Here is a 16,450-nt window from a genome sequence, read left to right on the forward strand (position 1 = left end):
TTTTTAAAGAGAGCCCCGCTACACATTTGGTGTCAGAAGTGGGATATGGCAAGTTGGAAGAAGGGTGCTAGCCAACCAAAGCGTACAGGTTTGAAATCACAAGGCCGTGAGCGACAGATGAGGATGAAGAGTGGGAGGAGAAACCCGGGCCATCGTCAGAAATGTTCTCATCAGTGACCCAGTTCAATCAGGACAGCAACGCCCTGAAGAAGGTTTGCTGACCAAACTCCGGGGACTGAGAGCCTCTTTTCCTGCTGCTGTGGAGCGCGTGGCTCGACCTGCATCCCCTTCTCAGCTGTTTCCTAGAAGACCTCGTTCAGCAGCAAACCTGCCTGCACATCATGAGTCGCTTACCTCGACATCGATGACAGCCAGCCACCCAAGTATGGGACTGCCAACTCCTGGTGGCTAGAGATCGATGCTCCATGGAAGTTGCATGGTGTTCAATGGAAGTCGCATGATGTTGCAGAGTCGCAGCGCTAAGCACCACTACCTGAGGATAGACCAAGACCTGAATGGAGACATTCCAGTGAGCCGAAAATACCACAATATCAGACTGGTAAGGACATGTAAAATGATCTGCTACGGTTTGAGCGGCTAGCTAGAACCTAGAGGTGGCAAGAGGACGAGTGGGCATGTCGACTTGTACCCTTGCTCACTAGGAAGGGACTTGAGACCTACTCTGCCATGGATGAAGAGAGAGCCCACTGTTACGTGGACCTGAAGGCAGCCCTGCTTGCCAAATTCAACATCTCACCTGAAACTTTCCAGCAGCAGTTTCGCTCCACCACTCTGCCACAAGGTTAAAGCCGCACGGAGACATACCACCGCCTCATAGGACTCTATCGCCATTGGATAAGACTGGATGAACGCTCCATGGGGCGATCATCATGCAGCAGCTTCTGCAGGTGTTTCCCTTTGAAGTGAGGACCTGGGCGAAGGAACATGAGCCAGCCAACGAATTCACCACTGCCAAGTTGGCCGTGTAGTATCTCGACGCTCGGAAAGGAGGACCTTCTGCCCGGTTAACCATAGCATCCCAGCGTGCACCAGCTCACGGTGAAGCGAACTCCAAACAATTCCAAACACCGGTTGGACTGTTTCAGTTTACGGTGATGCCGTTCGGGCTGCATGGAGCACCCGCCATGTTTCAACATCTGATGGATCGAGTTCTCCAGGGGTGTGAGCATTTCAGTGCAGCTTATCTCAACGGTGTCATCATCTTCAGCAAGACCTGGGAGGATGATGTCTGACACCTCTCCCAAGTCCTGAAGCAGCGAGCCTGTCTTACGCTGAATCCGGCAAAGTGTGAGTGGGCTCGGCAGGAGACATGCTACCTTGGCTACCAGATGGGTTGAGGGTAGGTGAGGCGAGAATCAAGTCGACAAGGTCGAGGCTGTCCTGAAGTCTCAGAGGCCACAAACCAAGAAAGAGGTGCGGTCCTTTCTTGGGTTAGCTGAATGGTACCAACGGTTTGCGACATAGTTTGCAACCATTGCTGCGCCGCTCACGGCACTCAATGCCAAAGATAAGCAAAACCCAGTCGTTTGGACAGAAGACTGTGAGAATGCTTTCACCACCATCAAAGCCCACCTGTGTTCATCTCCTGTGTTGATGAGTCCAGACTTCACCAAGCGCTTCTTGGTACAAGTGGATGCCTATGGTTGGCCTCGGAGCAGTCCTGGCTCAGAGGGAACCTGGAGGAGTGTACAATACTGTACTTGAGTGGCAAACTCCAGCCACACGAGACCCGCTACTCTGCTGTTGAGAAAGAGGGCCTTGCCACCAAATGGGTGCTGGAGAGCTTGCGTTACTACCTGCTAGGACGAGAGTTTGATCTGGAAACTGATCATCGTACCCTGACGTGGATCACCACTATGAAGGATCACATTAGTCGCCTAACCAGATGTTATGTTGCACTTTGGCCCTTCAGATTCACCATCTATCACCGTGCCTGCAAGATGAACATTGTAGCTGATTATTTGCCCAGCTTTTCCCACAGTGCCAACCTTCCGGAGGGGAGGGATAACGTGACGGAGCTAGTCCGTTTCTGTTTAAAGTTGCCGTTTTACTTGCTGAACAACTGTACGGCCTGTTCATACCCGCGCACTGTGTTGTGCCTGAATGCGTTCATTGAACGAAAGTTCATGAATGCATTCATAATTTTGGGGAACGTGAACTGAACGTACTGTATTACTGCCAACGAACGATACTGTGAACGCGTTCCTTCTGGTGTCTGTGAACGGCACATTCATTGGCTCGAGCCTTCCATGGAACATGGAATGCGACAAGACATTGTTCTTGCCATGGTTTCTTATTATAGTTTTTCATGGTAAAATTTTGCCACAACTCGGGCATTTTTGACCCTCTAACAGTGATGAATGTCACACATGGGGGCATAGACACGATCGGCTCGAAAGAACACTGAAAGCTTTGCGCAGGCGCATATCACACATTTCCGCCAGCCAATAGAAATAAACATTATTAACAGGGCATATGTAATTTTTTGGCATTTATACTTTTTTTTACTGATTACAGTTTTGACCACAATAATGAAATAAAAAGGTGAAAATAGTGTCTTATGACGAATTTTAAATCTGTGACTCGCTTTTTAACCTGTCACACGCGCCTCTGCGCGCGAGGTCAGCACGGAGCGACGTGCGCCAGGTCAGCACGGAGCAGCTTCCAAAGATCAAGAGTTATCAGCACTTCAGGTATTTATATTGAAACTCTCATATTGTGTCAAAAAAAATGAGTAGGGGTAGCTGTAGGGGGAAGGTGCTGCCAGTGTGACAGGGGGAGGGCTTATTTCAATGAGATGCAAATGAGCCCCCCCTGTGACTCTGGGCTCACTCAGGTGAGAATCTATAGAGGCAGTTTTCTCAGTGAAAGGTTTTGAGAGTATACATTCAAATGACCACAACTTACTCAAATATTATCAGATGTGCATGAGTGAGACATCATTGGAAAGCTTTGAATTCACACTTTCAGAATCTGTGAATAACTCAAAATGTCTTCGGGTAGACTTGTAACTGGTTTATCCACGGTCAGTCACATATGATCATAGAGGAGCTAAAATTGTAATAAAACAGTTTGGCACAGTTGGCACATATTTGGATCACTTGTTCCGAATATATTTCCCGGACCAGATCAACATCACATGATCTCTCTGGGTGGAGTCTGCATGTTCTCCCCGTGTTACCGTGGGTTCTCTCCGGGTTCTGGCAAAATTGGTGACTCTAAATTGGCCCTAGTGAATGAATGTGAGAGTGAACTGTCTGTAAAGTCTATGTCTCTGTGTTGGCCCTGCGACAAGTTGGCCACTGTCCAGGGTGTACCCCGCCAAAGGCCCGAAGTCACTGGGATAGGCTCCAGAAAGGGAATAAGCGGTATAAAGAAAAAAAAATGGATGGATGGATGAATTAAAGTAACAAATGGGGGAAGGCTGTCCCTTCAATTTGAATGGATAAGTAAGGATTCAAAATTGGAAAAGGAAGATGAATTCTGACACATAGTTTCAGCATTAAACTAATAAATAGTATATGTGGTTCTATATGGGCTGTGGAAATAATTTCGAAAAATGATAGCTTGCAACATATTGAAGAAAAAAAGACTGCAGTCGACGGCAGGGGCCTCGGCGACCAGATCTCCAGACACAGAGACTAATTCTGGGGACATGGAATGTCACCTCGCTGGGGGGGAAAGAGCCTGAGCTTGTGCGGGAGGTTGAGCGATACCGACTAGATATAGTCGGCCTCACCTCCACGCACAGTTCGGGCTCTGGAACCCATCTCCTCGAGAGGGGCTGGACGCTCCACTTCTCTGGTGTTGCCCGCGGGGAGAGGCGGCGGGCTGGTGTGGGCTTGCTGATAGCCCCTCAGCTCAGCCGCCACGTGTTGGAGTTCACCCCAGTGAACGAGAGGGTCTCGTCCCTCCGCCTTCAGGTGGGGGACAGGTCTCTCTCTGTTGTGGCGGCCTACGGGCCGAACAGCAGTGCAGAGTACCCGGCCTTCTTGGAGTCCTTGGGAGGGGTATTGGACAGTGCACCGACCGGGGACTCCGTTGTTCTACTGGGGGACTTCAACGCCCACGTAGGCAATGACAGTGACACCTGGAGAGGGGTGATTGGGAAGAACGGTTTCCCCGATCTGAACCCGAGCGGTGTTCAGTTATTGGACTTCTGTGCTATTCACGGATTGTCCATAACGAACACCATGTTCAAGCACAAGGGTGTTCATCAGTGCACATGGCACCAGGACACCCTAGGCCGGAGGTCAATGATCGAATTTGTTGTCGTGTCAGCTGACCTCCGGCCGCGTGTCTTGGACACTCGGGTGAAGAGAGGGGCAGAGTTGTCAACCGATCACCACCTGGTGGTGAGTTGGATCCGCTGGCGGAGGAGGAAGCCGGACAGACTTGGTAGACCCAAACGCATTGTGAGGGTCTGTTGGGAACGTCTAGTGGAGCCCTCTGTCAGTAGGGTATTCAACTCGCACCTCCGGGAGAGCTTCTCCCGGGGGAGGCTTGGGACATTGAGTCCGAGTGGACCATGTTCTCCGCCTCCATTGTTGATGCGGCTGCTCGGAGCTGTGGTCGCAAGGTCTCCGGTGCCTGTCATAGCGGCAACCCCTGAACCCGGTGGTGGACACCGGAAGTAAGGGATGCCGTCAGAGCCGCGGCTCGTGCTGTCGCAGAGGCAAAAACCCGGGCCTGGGAGGAGTTCGGGGAGGCCATGGAGGAGGACTATCGGTCGGCCCCAAAGAAATTCTGGCAAACCGTCCGGCGCCTCAGGGAGGGGAAGCAGTGCCTCACCAACACCGTTTACGGTGCGGATGGAGGCCTGCTGACCTCGACTGGGGATGTCGTCGGACGGTGGAAGGAATACTTTGAGGACCTCCTTTATCCCTCAGTCATGTCTTCCGAAGAGGAAGTAGAGACCGGGGGCTCATCCATCACCCAAGCTGAAGTCACTGAGGTTGTTCGCAAACTCCTCGGTGGCAGGGCTCCGGGGGTGGATGAGATCCGCCCTGAGTACCTAAAGTATCTGGATGTTGTAGGACTGTCTTGGTTGACACGTCTCTGCAACATCGCGTGGCGGTCGGGGACCGTGCCTCTGGACTGGCAGACCGGGGTGGTGGTCCCTCTGTTCAAGAAGGGGGACCAGAGGGTGTGTTCCAACTACAGAGGGATCACACTCCTCAGCCTCCCGGGTAAGGTCTATTCCAAGGTACTGGAGAGGAGAATCCGACCGATAGTCGAACCTCGGATTCAGGAGGAGCAGAGCGGTTTTCGTCCCGGTCGTGGAACACTGGACCAGCTCTATACTCTCCATCGGGTGCTCGAGGGTTCATGGGAGTTTGCCCAACCGGTCCACATGTGCTTTGTAGATCTGGAGAAGGCCTTTGACCGTGTCCCTCGGGGTGTCCTTTGGGGGGTGCTCCGGGAGTACGGGGTCCGGGGCCCTTTGCTCAGGGCTGTCCGGTCCCTGTATGACCGGAGCAGGAGCTGTGTTCGCATTGCCGGCAGTAAGTCAGACCTGTTCCCAGTGCATGTTGGACTCCGCCAGGGCTGCCATTTGTCACCGGTTCTGTTCATAATTTTTATGGACAGAATTTCTAGGCGCAGTCAGGGGTCAGAGGGTGTCCGGTTTGGGGACCACAGGATTCCATCTCTGCTGTTTGCAGACGATGTTGTCCTGATGGCTCCATCAAACCCGGACCTGCAACATGCACTGGGACGGTTTGCAGCCGAGTGTGAAGCGGCTGGGATGAGAATCAGCACCTCCAAATCCGAGGCCATGGTTCTCGACCGGAAAAAGGTGGCTTGCCCTCTTCAGGTGGGTGGGGAGTCCTTGCCCCAAGTGGAGGAGTTCAAGTATCTCGGGGTCTTGTTCACGAGTGAGGGAAGGATGGAGCGTGAGATCGACAGGCGGATCGGTGCAGCGGCTGCAGTGATGCAGTCGCTGCATCGGTCTGTTGTGGTAAAGAGGGAGCTGATTCGAAAGGCAAAGCTCTCAATTTACCGGTCTACGTTCCTACCCTCACCTATGGTCATGAGCTTTGGGTGGTGACCGAAAGAACGGATACAAGCGGTCAAAATGAGTTTCCTCCGGGTGGAGCTCGGAGTAGAGCCGCTGCTCCTCCACGTCGAGAGGAGCCAGCTGAGGTGGCTTAGGAATCTGTTCCGGATGCCTCCTGGGTGCCTCCCTCGGGAGGTGTTTCAGGCATGTCCCACCGGGAAGAGGCCCCGGGGAAGACCCAGGACACGCTGGAGAGACTATGTGTCTCGGCAGGCCTGGGAACGCCTCGGGATCCACCCGGAGGAGTTAGAGGAAGTGTTTGGGGAGAAGGACTGCTGCCCCCGCGACCCGGCCCCGGATAAAGCGGAAGAAGATGGATGGATGGATGGATGGAACTGAACTAGTTCATTTTAAAATTTGTCAACTATGAACTGAACTAGTTCATGTAGAAAGTGAACTTTCCCAACACAGCCCGCGCACACAGACGAACACACACTCGTTCATGCCCCGCTTTCCTCGCTGTTTCATTCAATCGCACCAGACGCACCACACGCATCATTGACATTTCCCTGCACTCCTCCGACACTAATTCGCCAGAGATGCACACTTGCGCGAGTTAGGATCATTCTATTCATCATACGCGGCAGCTCTTACCTATTTTGTGGTTACGAACATGTCTGTCTGGCTGCGGGCATACCCATGGAAACCCTATATTATGCGTTCACCTGGGGGGACCCGATATTTCTATATGGGAGCAGACATATCATATGCCCAGACACTTATTTCAGTAACATGTCTAAGAAAAAGAAGGATTGAAACGTCAATGTGAACCAGGCTGGCATTGCTACAGCTAAGCTAGCTAGCTAGCTCAGAATCAAAATCAGAATCAGAATCAGAAAAGGTTTATTGCCATTGTCAATGAACAGAATTCACAAACATAGGAACTTGCTTTGGTGATTTTTGTGCAACATAAAACAATGAACAACCAATATAAGTCAAAAAGAAAACCAATAAAATCTGCTATAGGATAAAAAAAAAAAACGGGAAATAAGATTAAAAAAAAAAAAACGCTTACTATGTACACAAATTTACGGTTGAATTTACAGATGTAGTGCAGAAAGTGAACAGTATAGGTGGTGATTAAATTATGGTTGAAGTGACAGTGTTTAGGAAGTGTTCATAAGTCTAACGGCAGAGGGAAAGAAACTGTTCTTATGGCGGGAGGTTCTGCTCCGGATGGACCGAAGCCTCCTGCCTGAGGGGAGTAATTCAAATAGTCCGTTTCCAGGGTGTGATCCGACCTGTTCGTCCCATAGCCCTGGAGACATACAGGTCCTGCAGAGATGGAAGTATGCAGCCGATCACCTTCTCAGCAGATCGCACAATGCGCTGTAGTCTCTGTTTGTCCCTGGCTGTGGCTCCAGCGTACCACACGGTAATGGAGGAGGTGAGGATAGACTCAATGATGGCCGTGTAGAATTGCACCATCATCTCCGCTGGCAGCTTGGCTTTCCTCAACTGCCGCAGAAAGTACATCCTCTGCTGGGACTTCTTGATGAGGGAGCTGATGGTGGGCTCCCACTTGAGGTCCTAGGTGATTGTGGTGCCGAGAAAGTGGAAGGAGTCTACAGTGGTGATCGTGGAGTCTGTGATAGTGAGGGGGTGCTGGGGGGCTGTGACTTTCCTGAAGTCCATGATCATCTCCACTGTCTTCTGGGTGTTGAACTCCTGGTTGTTACCGCTGCACCAGGACACCAGCCGGTCCACCTCCCTCCTGTAGGCAGACTCATCCCTGTCCGAGATGAGCCCTATGAGGATGGTGTCGTCCGCAAACTTGATCAGTTTTACAGCGGTGCAGCAGTTTGTGAACAGGGAGAAGAGCAGGGGGGAAAAGTACACAGCCGTGTGGAGATCCTGTGCTGATAGTCCGAGTGTCTGAGACTTTCTTCCCCAGCCACAAACACTGCCTCCAATCCGTCAGGAAGACAGTGATCCACCTGCAGGTGGAGTCAGGCATGTTGGGCTCGGAGAGCTTGTCCGGGAGCAAAGCAGGGAGGATGGTGATGTTGGCAAAGGTGGCCACAGTGGGGGAGGGGTTGTCAATCTGCAATAAAAGGAGCTGAGCTGTTGAGCCAGTTTTTGGTTGTCTGCGGAAGGGGGGGGGGGCTTTGGGCTTGTAATTGGTGAGAAGCCGAAGCCCACTTCACACAGAGGCGGTGGTTGTTGTTGGAGAACTGCTGCTTCAGACGCGTATTGTACTGAGATCTAGCTCTCAACACCTCCCTGCTAAATCCATACCCTAAGAGGTGGACCCTCATGGGTCAGAGCAGAGGACACACTCTAATTACAAAAAGGGGTTAATATTTCAAATGTCAATGTGGTCAATGCTGCTTTGTCTGATCATTTCTGCGTCTTCTTTGACCTGTCTTTTTTTCTCAAACCATCAGCTGGTTCTGTAGTAAAGACACATAAATTATGGCACATGTGCACTATTTATGAAAATTATAAACTTTGAAAATGTCTCATTTTCTAATGTAAATGATTTGTGGAACTCTGTTACATCTAGTGTTTAGAATATTCTGGACGCCATTGCCCTTATGAAGGCTAAAATTGTTTAAAAATAAGCAGAAGGCAGAGAAATGATGATTCGGTCAGGGCACAGAATGGTAGTGCCGCCGGTTCGAATGGAAATGGCGAAAGTCAAAGCTCGGGTTCAAAAAGAGATTTAGAGAGAGAAGTTGTACATCTACAACCTCATTTTATGTAGAACTGGGGAAGGATATTTTTTCTGAAATAATTGGAAGCTGCAGTAACAACTCACATATCATCTTTGCCACTGTTAAAAGATTAACAAACCCTCCAGCTCAGCTGCCGTCGGTACTAATTTCCACATCCAAGTGTAATAAGTTTGCATTATTCTTTGATTTAATTAAACATTCAGAGCATTAAAAATGCTATAAATCCCTTAATACAAAAAAATAACCTTAAAACCACCTAGACACTTGGAGCTAACTCACTTTGTACTTGTAACTGACAAAACTGTCCAGGAGATCATCACCAGTCTGGGTTCATCTATATGCTGCCTTGATGTGTTACCCACCAGATTTCTAAAGTCTGTTTGTTAGCACCACTCACTCACATGTCGCTTCAATCTGGAACATTCCCAATGTCTTTTAAAACTGCGGTCATAAAGCCTCTCCTAAAGAAGAGCAGTCTTGATTCCGCAGTACTGAGTAATTACCAGCCCATCTCTAATCTACCATTTTGGGTGAAAGGGTTGTGTATCAACAGCTCACGGATTTCCTCTTTTAGGTCTCAAACTGTTTTGGGATTTCTGTCACATCTGTATGATTTTAATATTTTTTTTCCTGTTGTGTGAAGTACTTTGAAGTGCCTTGTGTACGAATTAAGCTCAACAGATAAACTTGCCTTGCTTTGCCTTGCGTCAGGTTTAGACCTCATCACAGTACTGAGACTACTCTTGTAGAGGCAAAAAATTACCTCAGTCTTAATTCTGTTAGATCTGAGTGTTGCTTTTGACACTTCGTTCACGGGATCCCCTTACAGAGACTAGTGTTACTGGGCTCCCCCCTCCGAAGCCAACCTCACAAGTCAATACACTGAGACTGGGTGGGCATCACTGGCACTGCTCTAAATTGGTTAAGGTCCTATCTGGAAGACAGGAAGTACTTTGTTGAAATTGGTAACTGTGTCTCAGGCCACATGCCCCTGACCTGTGGGGTGCCCCAAGGGTCAATCCTGTGACCCCTTCTGTTCAACCTCTACATGCTACCTTTAGGTCAGTTGATACGCAGCGAAAAGGTGTCCTATCACATTTATGCAGACGACACTCAGATCCGTCTGATGGAGTTCACTCTGGAATTCTACTTTTTCCCAAGGAGGTTTTTTGTTGTTTTTCATGGCCGAGAAGGAGGGTCTAAGGACACTCTGGAACATCGTCCCTCGCCCCCACGGACATTGCTTAATCTGTTTTTCGCTATCGCCCTCAGAAGCAACCATTGTTGTGATTTTGGGCTTTACAAAAATAAATTGAATTGAATTTAATCTGTTTCACTGATGGGGACATGGAATTCCAGTGGATTCACTCTGTCACTGCATCCATCCGATCAGTGTGTGGATGCAAAAGAACTTTCTCCAGCTGAACTCAGACTTGAGCTTTAACAGCCATGTCAAATCAATAATATCAGCAGCTTTTTACCACCTAAAAAACATTGCCAAAATCAAAAATATAGTGTCTAAACTAGATTTGGAGAGACTTATCCATGCGTTTGTCTCCAGTAGATCAGACTACTGTAACGGCCTGCTCACTGGCCTCTCCAAACGAGCTGTAAAACAGCTGCAGTACATCCAGAACGCTGCTGCTCAGGTCCTGATTAGAAACAGGAAGTATGATCACATTAGTCCTGTTCTCAGGTCCCTGCACTGGCTCCCTGTGGCTCAGAGAATAGACTTTAAAGCAGCTTGTATACAAGTCTCTCCATGGCCTAGCACCAAAGTACATCTCGGACATGTTAGTGTCATATGAACCATCTCGGACTCTGAGGACCTCAGGGACAAGCCTGCTGCTGGTGCCAGAGTCAGGACTAAACATGGGGAATCTGCATTTCAGTTTTATACAGCTAAAATCTGGAACAATCTTCCTTTATCTGTCTTCCTGAAGATGTGAGACAGGCCTCTACTCTGGCAATGTTCAAATCTAAGCTAAACACAGTTTTGTTTAGCTGTGCATATGACTGAAATGATGATTCTCTTTGTACTCTTCTCTTTTATGTCTTAAACTGTTTTGTGATTTCTGTCATGTCTTTGATATTTTAACGTTTTTTTTCCCTGTTGTATGGAGCACTTTGAATTGCTTTGTGTGTATGAATTGTACTCTACAAATAAACTTGCCTTGCCTATGACATCGCTGAGAACGGAAATGAGTTTGAAAGCGACATAATGGAGCTGAAAGAGAGGGGAGGAAACGGAGCATGTATCTATGACAAATCGGATGAGCTGGAGACACTGAGGGCCGAGATGGATGCGATGCAGGCCCAGCTGATGACACTTCAGACAGAGAACAAGAATATGAAAAGTAAGATCCTGGATTTGGAGTACAGTACAAAGGCAAGCATGACGTCTTTGCCCCAGATATCCCATATGAGGTTTGTCAACAGCGAGGAAAGTTCCACCACATCTGTGAGGAACTCAGGAGGAGGAAACTGAGACATGGGTTCTCTTTCCCAGCGACTCTTCTGGTGACATACAAAGGTAAAACGCACATGCTCAGAACACCTTGAGAAGCAGAGTTGCTCCTCAGGAAGATGCAAAACACAGAGAACTGAACAGTGATAAGAGAAGGAGCCACCAGCGGGTATATTCGACAATCAAAAACAATTCACAGTGTTACAATTGATGGGACGGAACATAAAATTGCCTGCTATGTAGATGATGTTCTATTGTATTTGAGAGAAATTTACATACCCAATTTGATGCATTTTCTCAAAAAGATCTGGACAAATACTACATATACTAAAAACAAATGAGAAAAAGAAAGTAACCCTGTTTGAAGGATGAAAAGTGGGAAAATGTGTTTTCATGTCAATTACAAAAAAAGGATGACACAAACTGCTCCGATAATTAATGACTGGAATGACCCTATAATCGGACAAATACAATAAACACTGTATATGTTGCAACTAATGAAAATAGCTATGTTTTCACAAATACAGGACAAAATTTGGTTCGATGAATTTCAACTATCATTATAGGGCCAGGCTATAGAAACCTGGTCCCAGCCCTAGTCCAGATATGGTTTGTTTATCACTAATTAATCTTACTAGAGTTTATGCTTTAAAATCACACGTAAGACCAAAAAGAAAAAAGAAAAACACACAGTACAATCAAGTTCCAGCCCATACAAGCACTTTGTATGGGACATTAGACTGACACTTGTTCAACAAGGGACTTTCAATAAAATATGTAATGCATTATTATGCAACCTGTAACTTCTTGAATGTATGATACTGTATCTACACCACAAGTGGGCAGTATAAATTGATGTGTAGTAAGCTTTGAATGGCGTTATTTTAACATTACCTGTGCACATATGACATTTACATGACACCATTTTAGCTTGTGTGTATTTACCATGACTGTATTCAAAATATCTATACGGCAATACAGCCTATCATGTTGGACTTCTTTTATCGATACATGGATTAATAATAAATTAACATGCATTAATAATAAATATCCGAGTTATTTTAAACTGCTGATGCCTGCATTATGGCTGAATCTGATGAGCTAATCATGCATTATTTGTATTTTTACTGACCTTTACGCATGCTGTTGTTTACCTTTACTTTTGCATCTCATGTTTTAGAAAAAAAAAAGAAATTTACAGAAAAAAAAGTGACTTCATAGTACTCTGACATTTCCCATGCTGAGAATTTACTTTTGGCTCCATCTACTGACCGCAGTGGATATTGCATAGGTAAGATAAACAAATGCCCCAACGTTATAATAACCACGCAGTTGTAATGATCGTGATTTGAGGCAAAAAGGCTCAGAACAGTGATTTATTGACTTAAAAACAGCACAGAAGATCTTGGAGCTAGACCCTTGGCATCACAGATTAGAGGGGAGAGGACATTCTGAACAGGATTCGTCAAGCAAGTGTTTTTTTTCAAGATTTTGTTACACATAGGCTTGAGTAGACAGGAGAGGACAGGGTGAAATTGGAAATGTGAGAGACATGCAGTGAATCATCGGGGTTGGGATTTAAACTCAAGACACTGTGGCTTGTGAATCACTTTAATGAGGGAACAATGTTTTTGTGTAAATTTTGCATTTAAAAAAATACATTTCAGTGAATTTCTATGGCACTTTTTCACCTTCAAGGCATTTTAAACTGGTTTTAAGGGATATCTGTGTATCAGGATACATATCTTATAAAGCTCAGAGTATCATGGTAAGTATTGTATCGTCGATCCTCTATCGGGATACATATTTCATGAGGTACTATGAGGTTCGATCGAACCCCAGGGGTTCAGTGAGTCAATCTCAGGGGTTCGGCGGAGGTCAAGACACACATCCGACTCATGATTCGTGATGACACGCCCAGCATGGCCTATCTGTGCTGCAGGGAATTTGGTGCGTTCAGTAGTCGACTTGTGACTGTCGTAATGGTACGTCCTGTTATTTCTTTCTTAATATTTTAGACTGAATCAAATATCTCCTTTTTTGCCTAAGTCTTTGCACCGGCCTGGCCCCAAAAGGGACAAAAAATTAAGAAAAGGAACAGACTTAGTTGCGAAAATTACATGAGAGTGCCACTTGCCAAGGTGAAACATTTCTGAACTGGTCTCTGAAAGGCAACAGCAAAAGTCACAGTAAATATTCATTATTATGTTTTTGTGTGAAAATCATGTTTTGATGATTCTGTTCTGTGATGTTGATGCACAGTTCATTTTGTGCACCAGTAAAATATATACCTATGTTTTGAATTAGAAAAAAATCATATTTCATTTTTTCAATTAAGAAGGGTTCGGTGAATGTGCTTATGAAACTGATGGGGTTCATTACCTCCAAAAAGGTTAATAACCACTGTACTAGGCAATACCCAGCCCTAGTATTTATATTACTGTCCCTGAATGTCTTCATGGTCACAGAGGTCAGACCCCCAGACAGGTAAAAAGCAGAAAACACGGTCTTAGATTCACAGTCATATTCATCTCCATACACTCTAAGCAGCATTTCATCTTTACATTGACCATTTTCTCTTTGGTTATAGCTTTGACTTTGGTTCAAGGTTACACCAGAGGAGGCCTTGGGTTCAGTCCTGTACCAAGTTAATTCCCCACTTTGGTCTCGATGTAATCTTCCTGCCTCAGTCGCACCGGGCCCGGTTCGGTTCTGTGGGCTCGGCTTTTCTTCAGCCCCGCTTAATGGCGCTCTACTCCCACATCTCCTGTAAATTCCATCAGTGCAGGCAGTTCCCTATAACAAGACGCCGCCGCATAAGAAACGCGTGGGTTGAGAGAGGCACACACAAAGAAAGACGCACACGCATGCACACACAAACAAACACACGCGCGCACGGGGCAGTGACGTCAGGGCGCCGGCAGCTGACTCGCGCGCCTCTCTCAGTCAGTCAGACCCTCATCACTCTCCGTCCACACGCGTCGAAGACAGAACCCAATACAAAGGACGGCGGAGGAAACGAAGCAGAGGACGCGGCGGGATACTTTTGCGCAGCGGTTTTTATTTTTGCGGCTGCGTTTTGTAAAGGAACTGAAGCACGCGCTAGGACAAACACCACACTGGCTTTTTTTTTGCGCGGCGAGCACACGTTTGTTGCGTGTATTTTTCTGCAGCGTGGAGGACAGGTCTGGAGACGGGGAGGGACGAGTTGATTTGGGGAGCTCCTCTGGATGCGTGAGGACGCTGTGTTGAACGGTGGAATATAGATGAAGATCTTGAAAGCTGATAATTTGGGACACGGATTCATCTCGGAGGAGCCAAGACTCGCGTTAAACAGCTGGACATGTTGCCTCCTGTCATGCATCTAGTTCTGGTGTAGTCTTGCTTTTTATAGGACTCAAGACTGGGTTTACCCATTTCATCGTCAAGTTATTTAACGTTAAGATTATCGTAAACACCCAATCCGGAATAACCAAGGCTGAAGTTCAATCTAGGGCTGAATGTTTTTGGAAAAATATCCAATTTGGATTGCGATTACATTTGCAATGTGGGTTTCAATTCTAGGGTTTAGTTCAGAGTCCATATTTTAAATACATTCCAGGGGAATTGATATTGGAGGCAAGACAGGGAACTCCAAGCAAAACATTTCAGGTGTTATAAATAATAGGACAGGATGTTTTGTTGTTTGTTGAGGAAATTACGTTACTGGAATAATCACAGTTGTTTGCAAATTGCAATTTAAATTTTAATTGCAATTTGACTTTATTCTAATCTTATAGGCTTGATGTTGTCAAATGCGTGCACTGTTTAGCCTCTATAGAGTGTAAAAAGATGAGGAGCGAGGAGAGGAGGCGCCCTGCCCTAGTGTGAGCAGAGGACAAGCAGCTAACGATGACATTGGTGGAGACATAAGCTGTTCTCCAGCGCTGCCTGCTCCATCTCTACTGGTGACTGCAGTGATCCTGTTGATAGCTGTTTCGCTTTTAAGGCTTTGATTCATAAATGAGGCCCAGGGGGAAGCTTAACGGTTCATGGTTTTGTATGCAAATATTAGGGAATGTTATTGGAAAATAGCCTGTAGATAGCATGGCGTATCAAACTAGTTGGTGTGTCATATGGTGTTGCATGGCGGGAATCTCTGTATATTTAGTAGTATATGCTGAGTAGAAGCATCTTAATAACACCCCAAATTGTAACACAAAAGCCTGAATTGAATTGTGTCGGTTTTGGTGGAATGCTGTGCTAGATGTTGTGAAGTTGATGTAGATGTTTTTATGGACATGCCGGAAACACCAGGTGTTGGTTCATCCTGGTGCTCAAAGACGGAGGAGAAGACGGCGGCAGCAGCAGCGCAATGTAGAAACAGCAGCCGAACCAAATCGTTTGTAGCTAAATATAGTTTTGCAGACGCTCCTTTAGGTTCTTATAGGTTTAGGTAGAAAGTGGAAGTCATTGGTAATGTGGAGAGGCTCCGGAACTATAGATAACCTTCACTCAATATGAATATTCTAACCATATCTGAGGACACATTTAAGTCAATTTAGCAAGTGTAATCTGAAAGAGGTTCGGCTTTTTTACTTTTGTATTGTATTTGTATGTATTACCTCTTCTGGTGCCACCTGAGGATATAAGCTGTAGTTTAGTTCTATCAGAGAGTTGCGAGAGACAAGTACCAAGCTCTTCGTCACCATTCGCTCTCCCGAATGTAAGCGCTGGAGAACACTGCCTCTTTAGGTGGCGGGGGATACGCAGACCGAGGCCATGGAGCTGTCGGAGGTGCGCTGCTCTGGGGCCAGCGACGAGCTCTACACCATCAACAAGACCCCCAGCTCCGGGCGGGCCAAGCGCCTCCTGTGGCAGAATGCGGTGCGGCACATCACCGAGCAGCGCTTCATCCATGAGCACAGCAGTCGAGATGAGGACGAGGAGTTTGGGTCTGAGCAGGGCCAGAGCAAGGAATCCGGAGGCCGAGCGTCGCTCAGCCACAACAACGGAGGAACCAAGGTGAGCAAAGCCGTGGGCATTGAGAGTAGATATGTGCAAAAATAGCTCTAAATATTGATAAATGGTGATACTAAATTTGCTGTATCGATATATTGCTATGAGTCATTTTTAGTACAATTTTGTTGCTTGTATAAAGTAAGGAAACTTGTTTACACAATGAATTTGACATTTTGACTGATTTGATTATTTAAATTGTATTTAAGTGTATTTAATTTTGAGTTC

At 46.8% G+C, this 16,450-nt stretch overlaps 1 protein-coding gene and 1 long non-coding RNA gene across 3 annotated transcripts in view; one reads left to right on the forward strand and one right to left on the reverse strand.

The window, feature by feature from the left end:
• The window catches only part of LOC140356743 (uncharacterized), a 522,351-nt gene that overhangs the window by 443,892 nt on the left and 62,009 nt on the right, over window positions 1–16,450 (reverse strand). The window lies entirely within an intron of this gene.
• Window positions 15,846–16,450, forward strand: part of adcy8 (adenylate cyclase 8 (brain)) — a 169,956-nt gene continuing 169,351 nt past the window's right edge. The window contains exon 1 of one of the 2 annotated variants that reach the window (XM_072441912.1): window positions 15,846–16,228. In XM_072441912.1, coding sequence (XP_072298013.1) covers window positions 15,986–16,228 — 243 coding nt within the window. In that variant the 5' untranslated portion in view covers window positions 15,846–15,985. The remainder of the gene's footprint in view (window positions 16,229–16,450) is intronic. The other variant, XM_072441913.1, reaches the window with a different exon arrangement.

Source organism: Eucyclogobius newberryi, unplaced genomic scaffold (assembly GCF_026437365.1).
Source record: "Eucyclogobius newberryi isolate DKJ021-1_F unplaced genomic scaffold, fEucNew1.0.hap1 SCAF_12, whole genome shotgun sequence".
Lineage (NCBI taxonomy): Eukaryota > Metazoa > Chordata > Actinopteri > Gobiiformes > Gobiidae > Eucyclogobius > Eucyclogobius newberryi.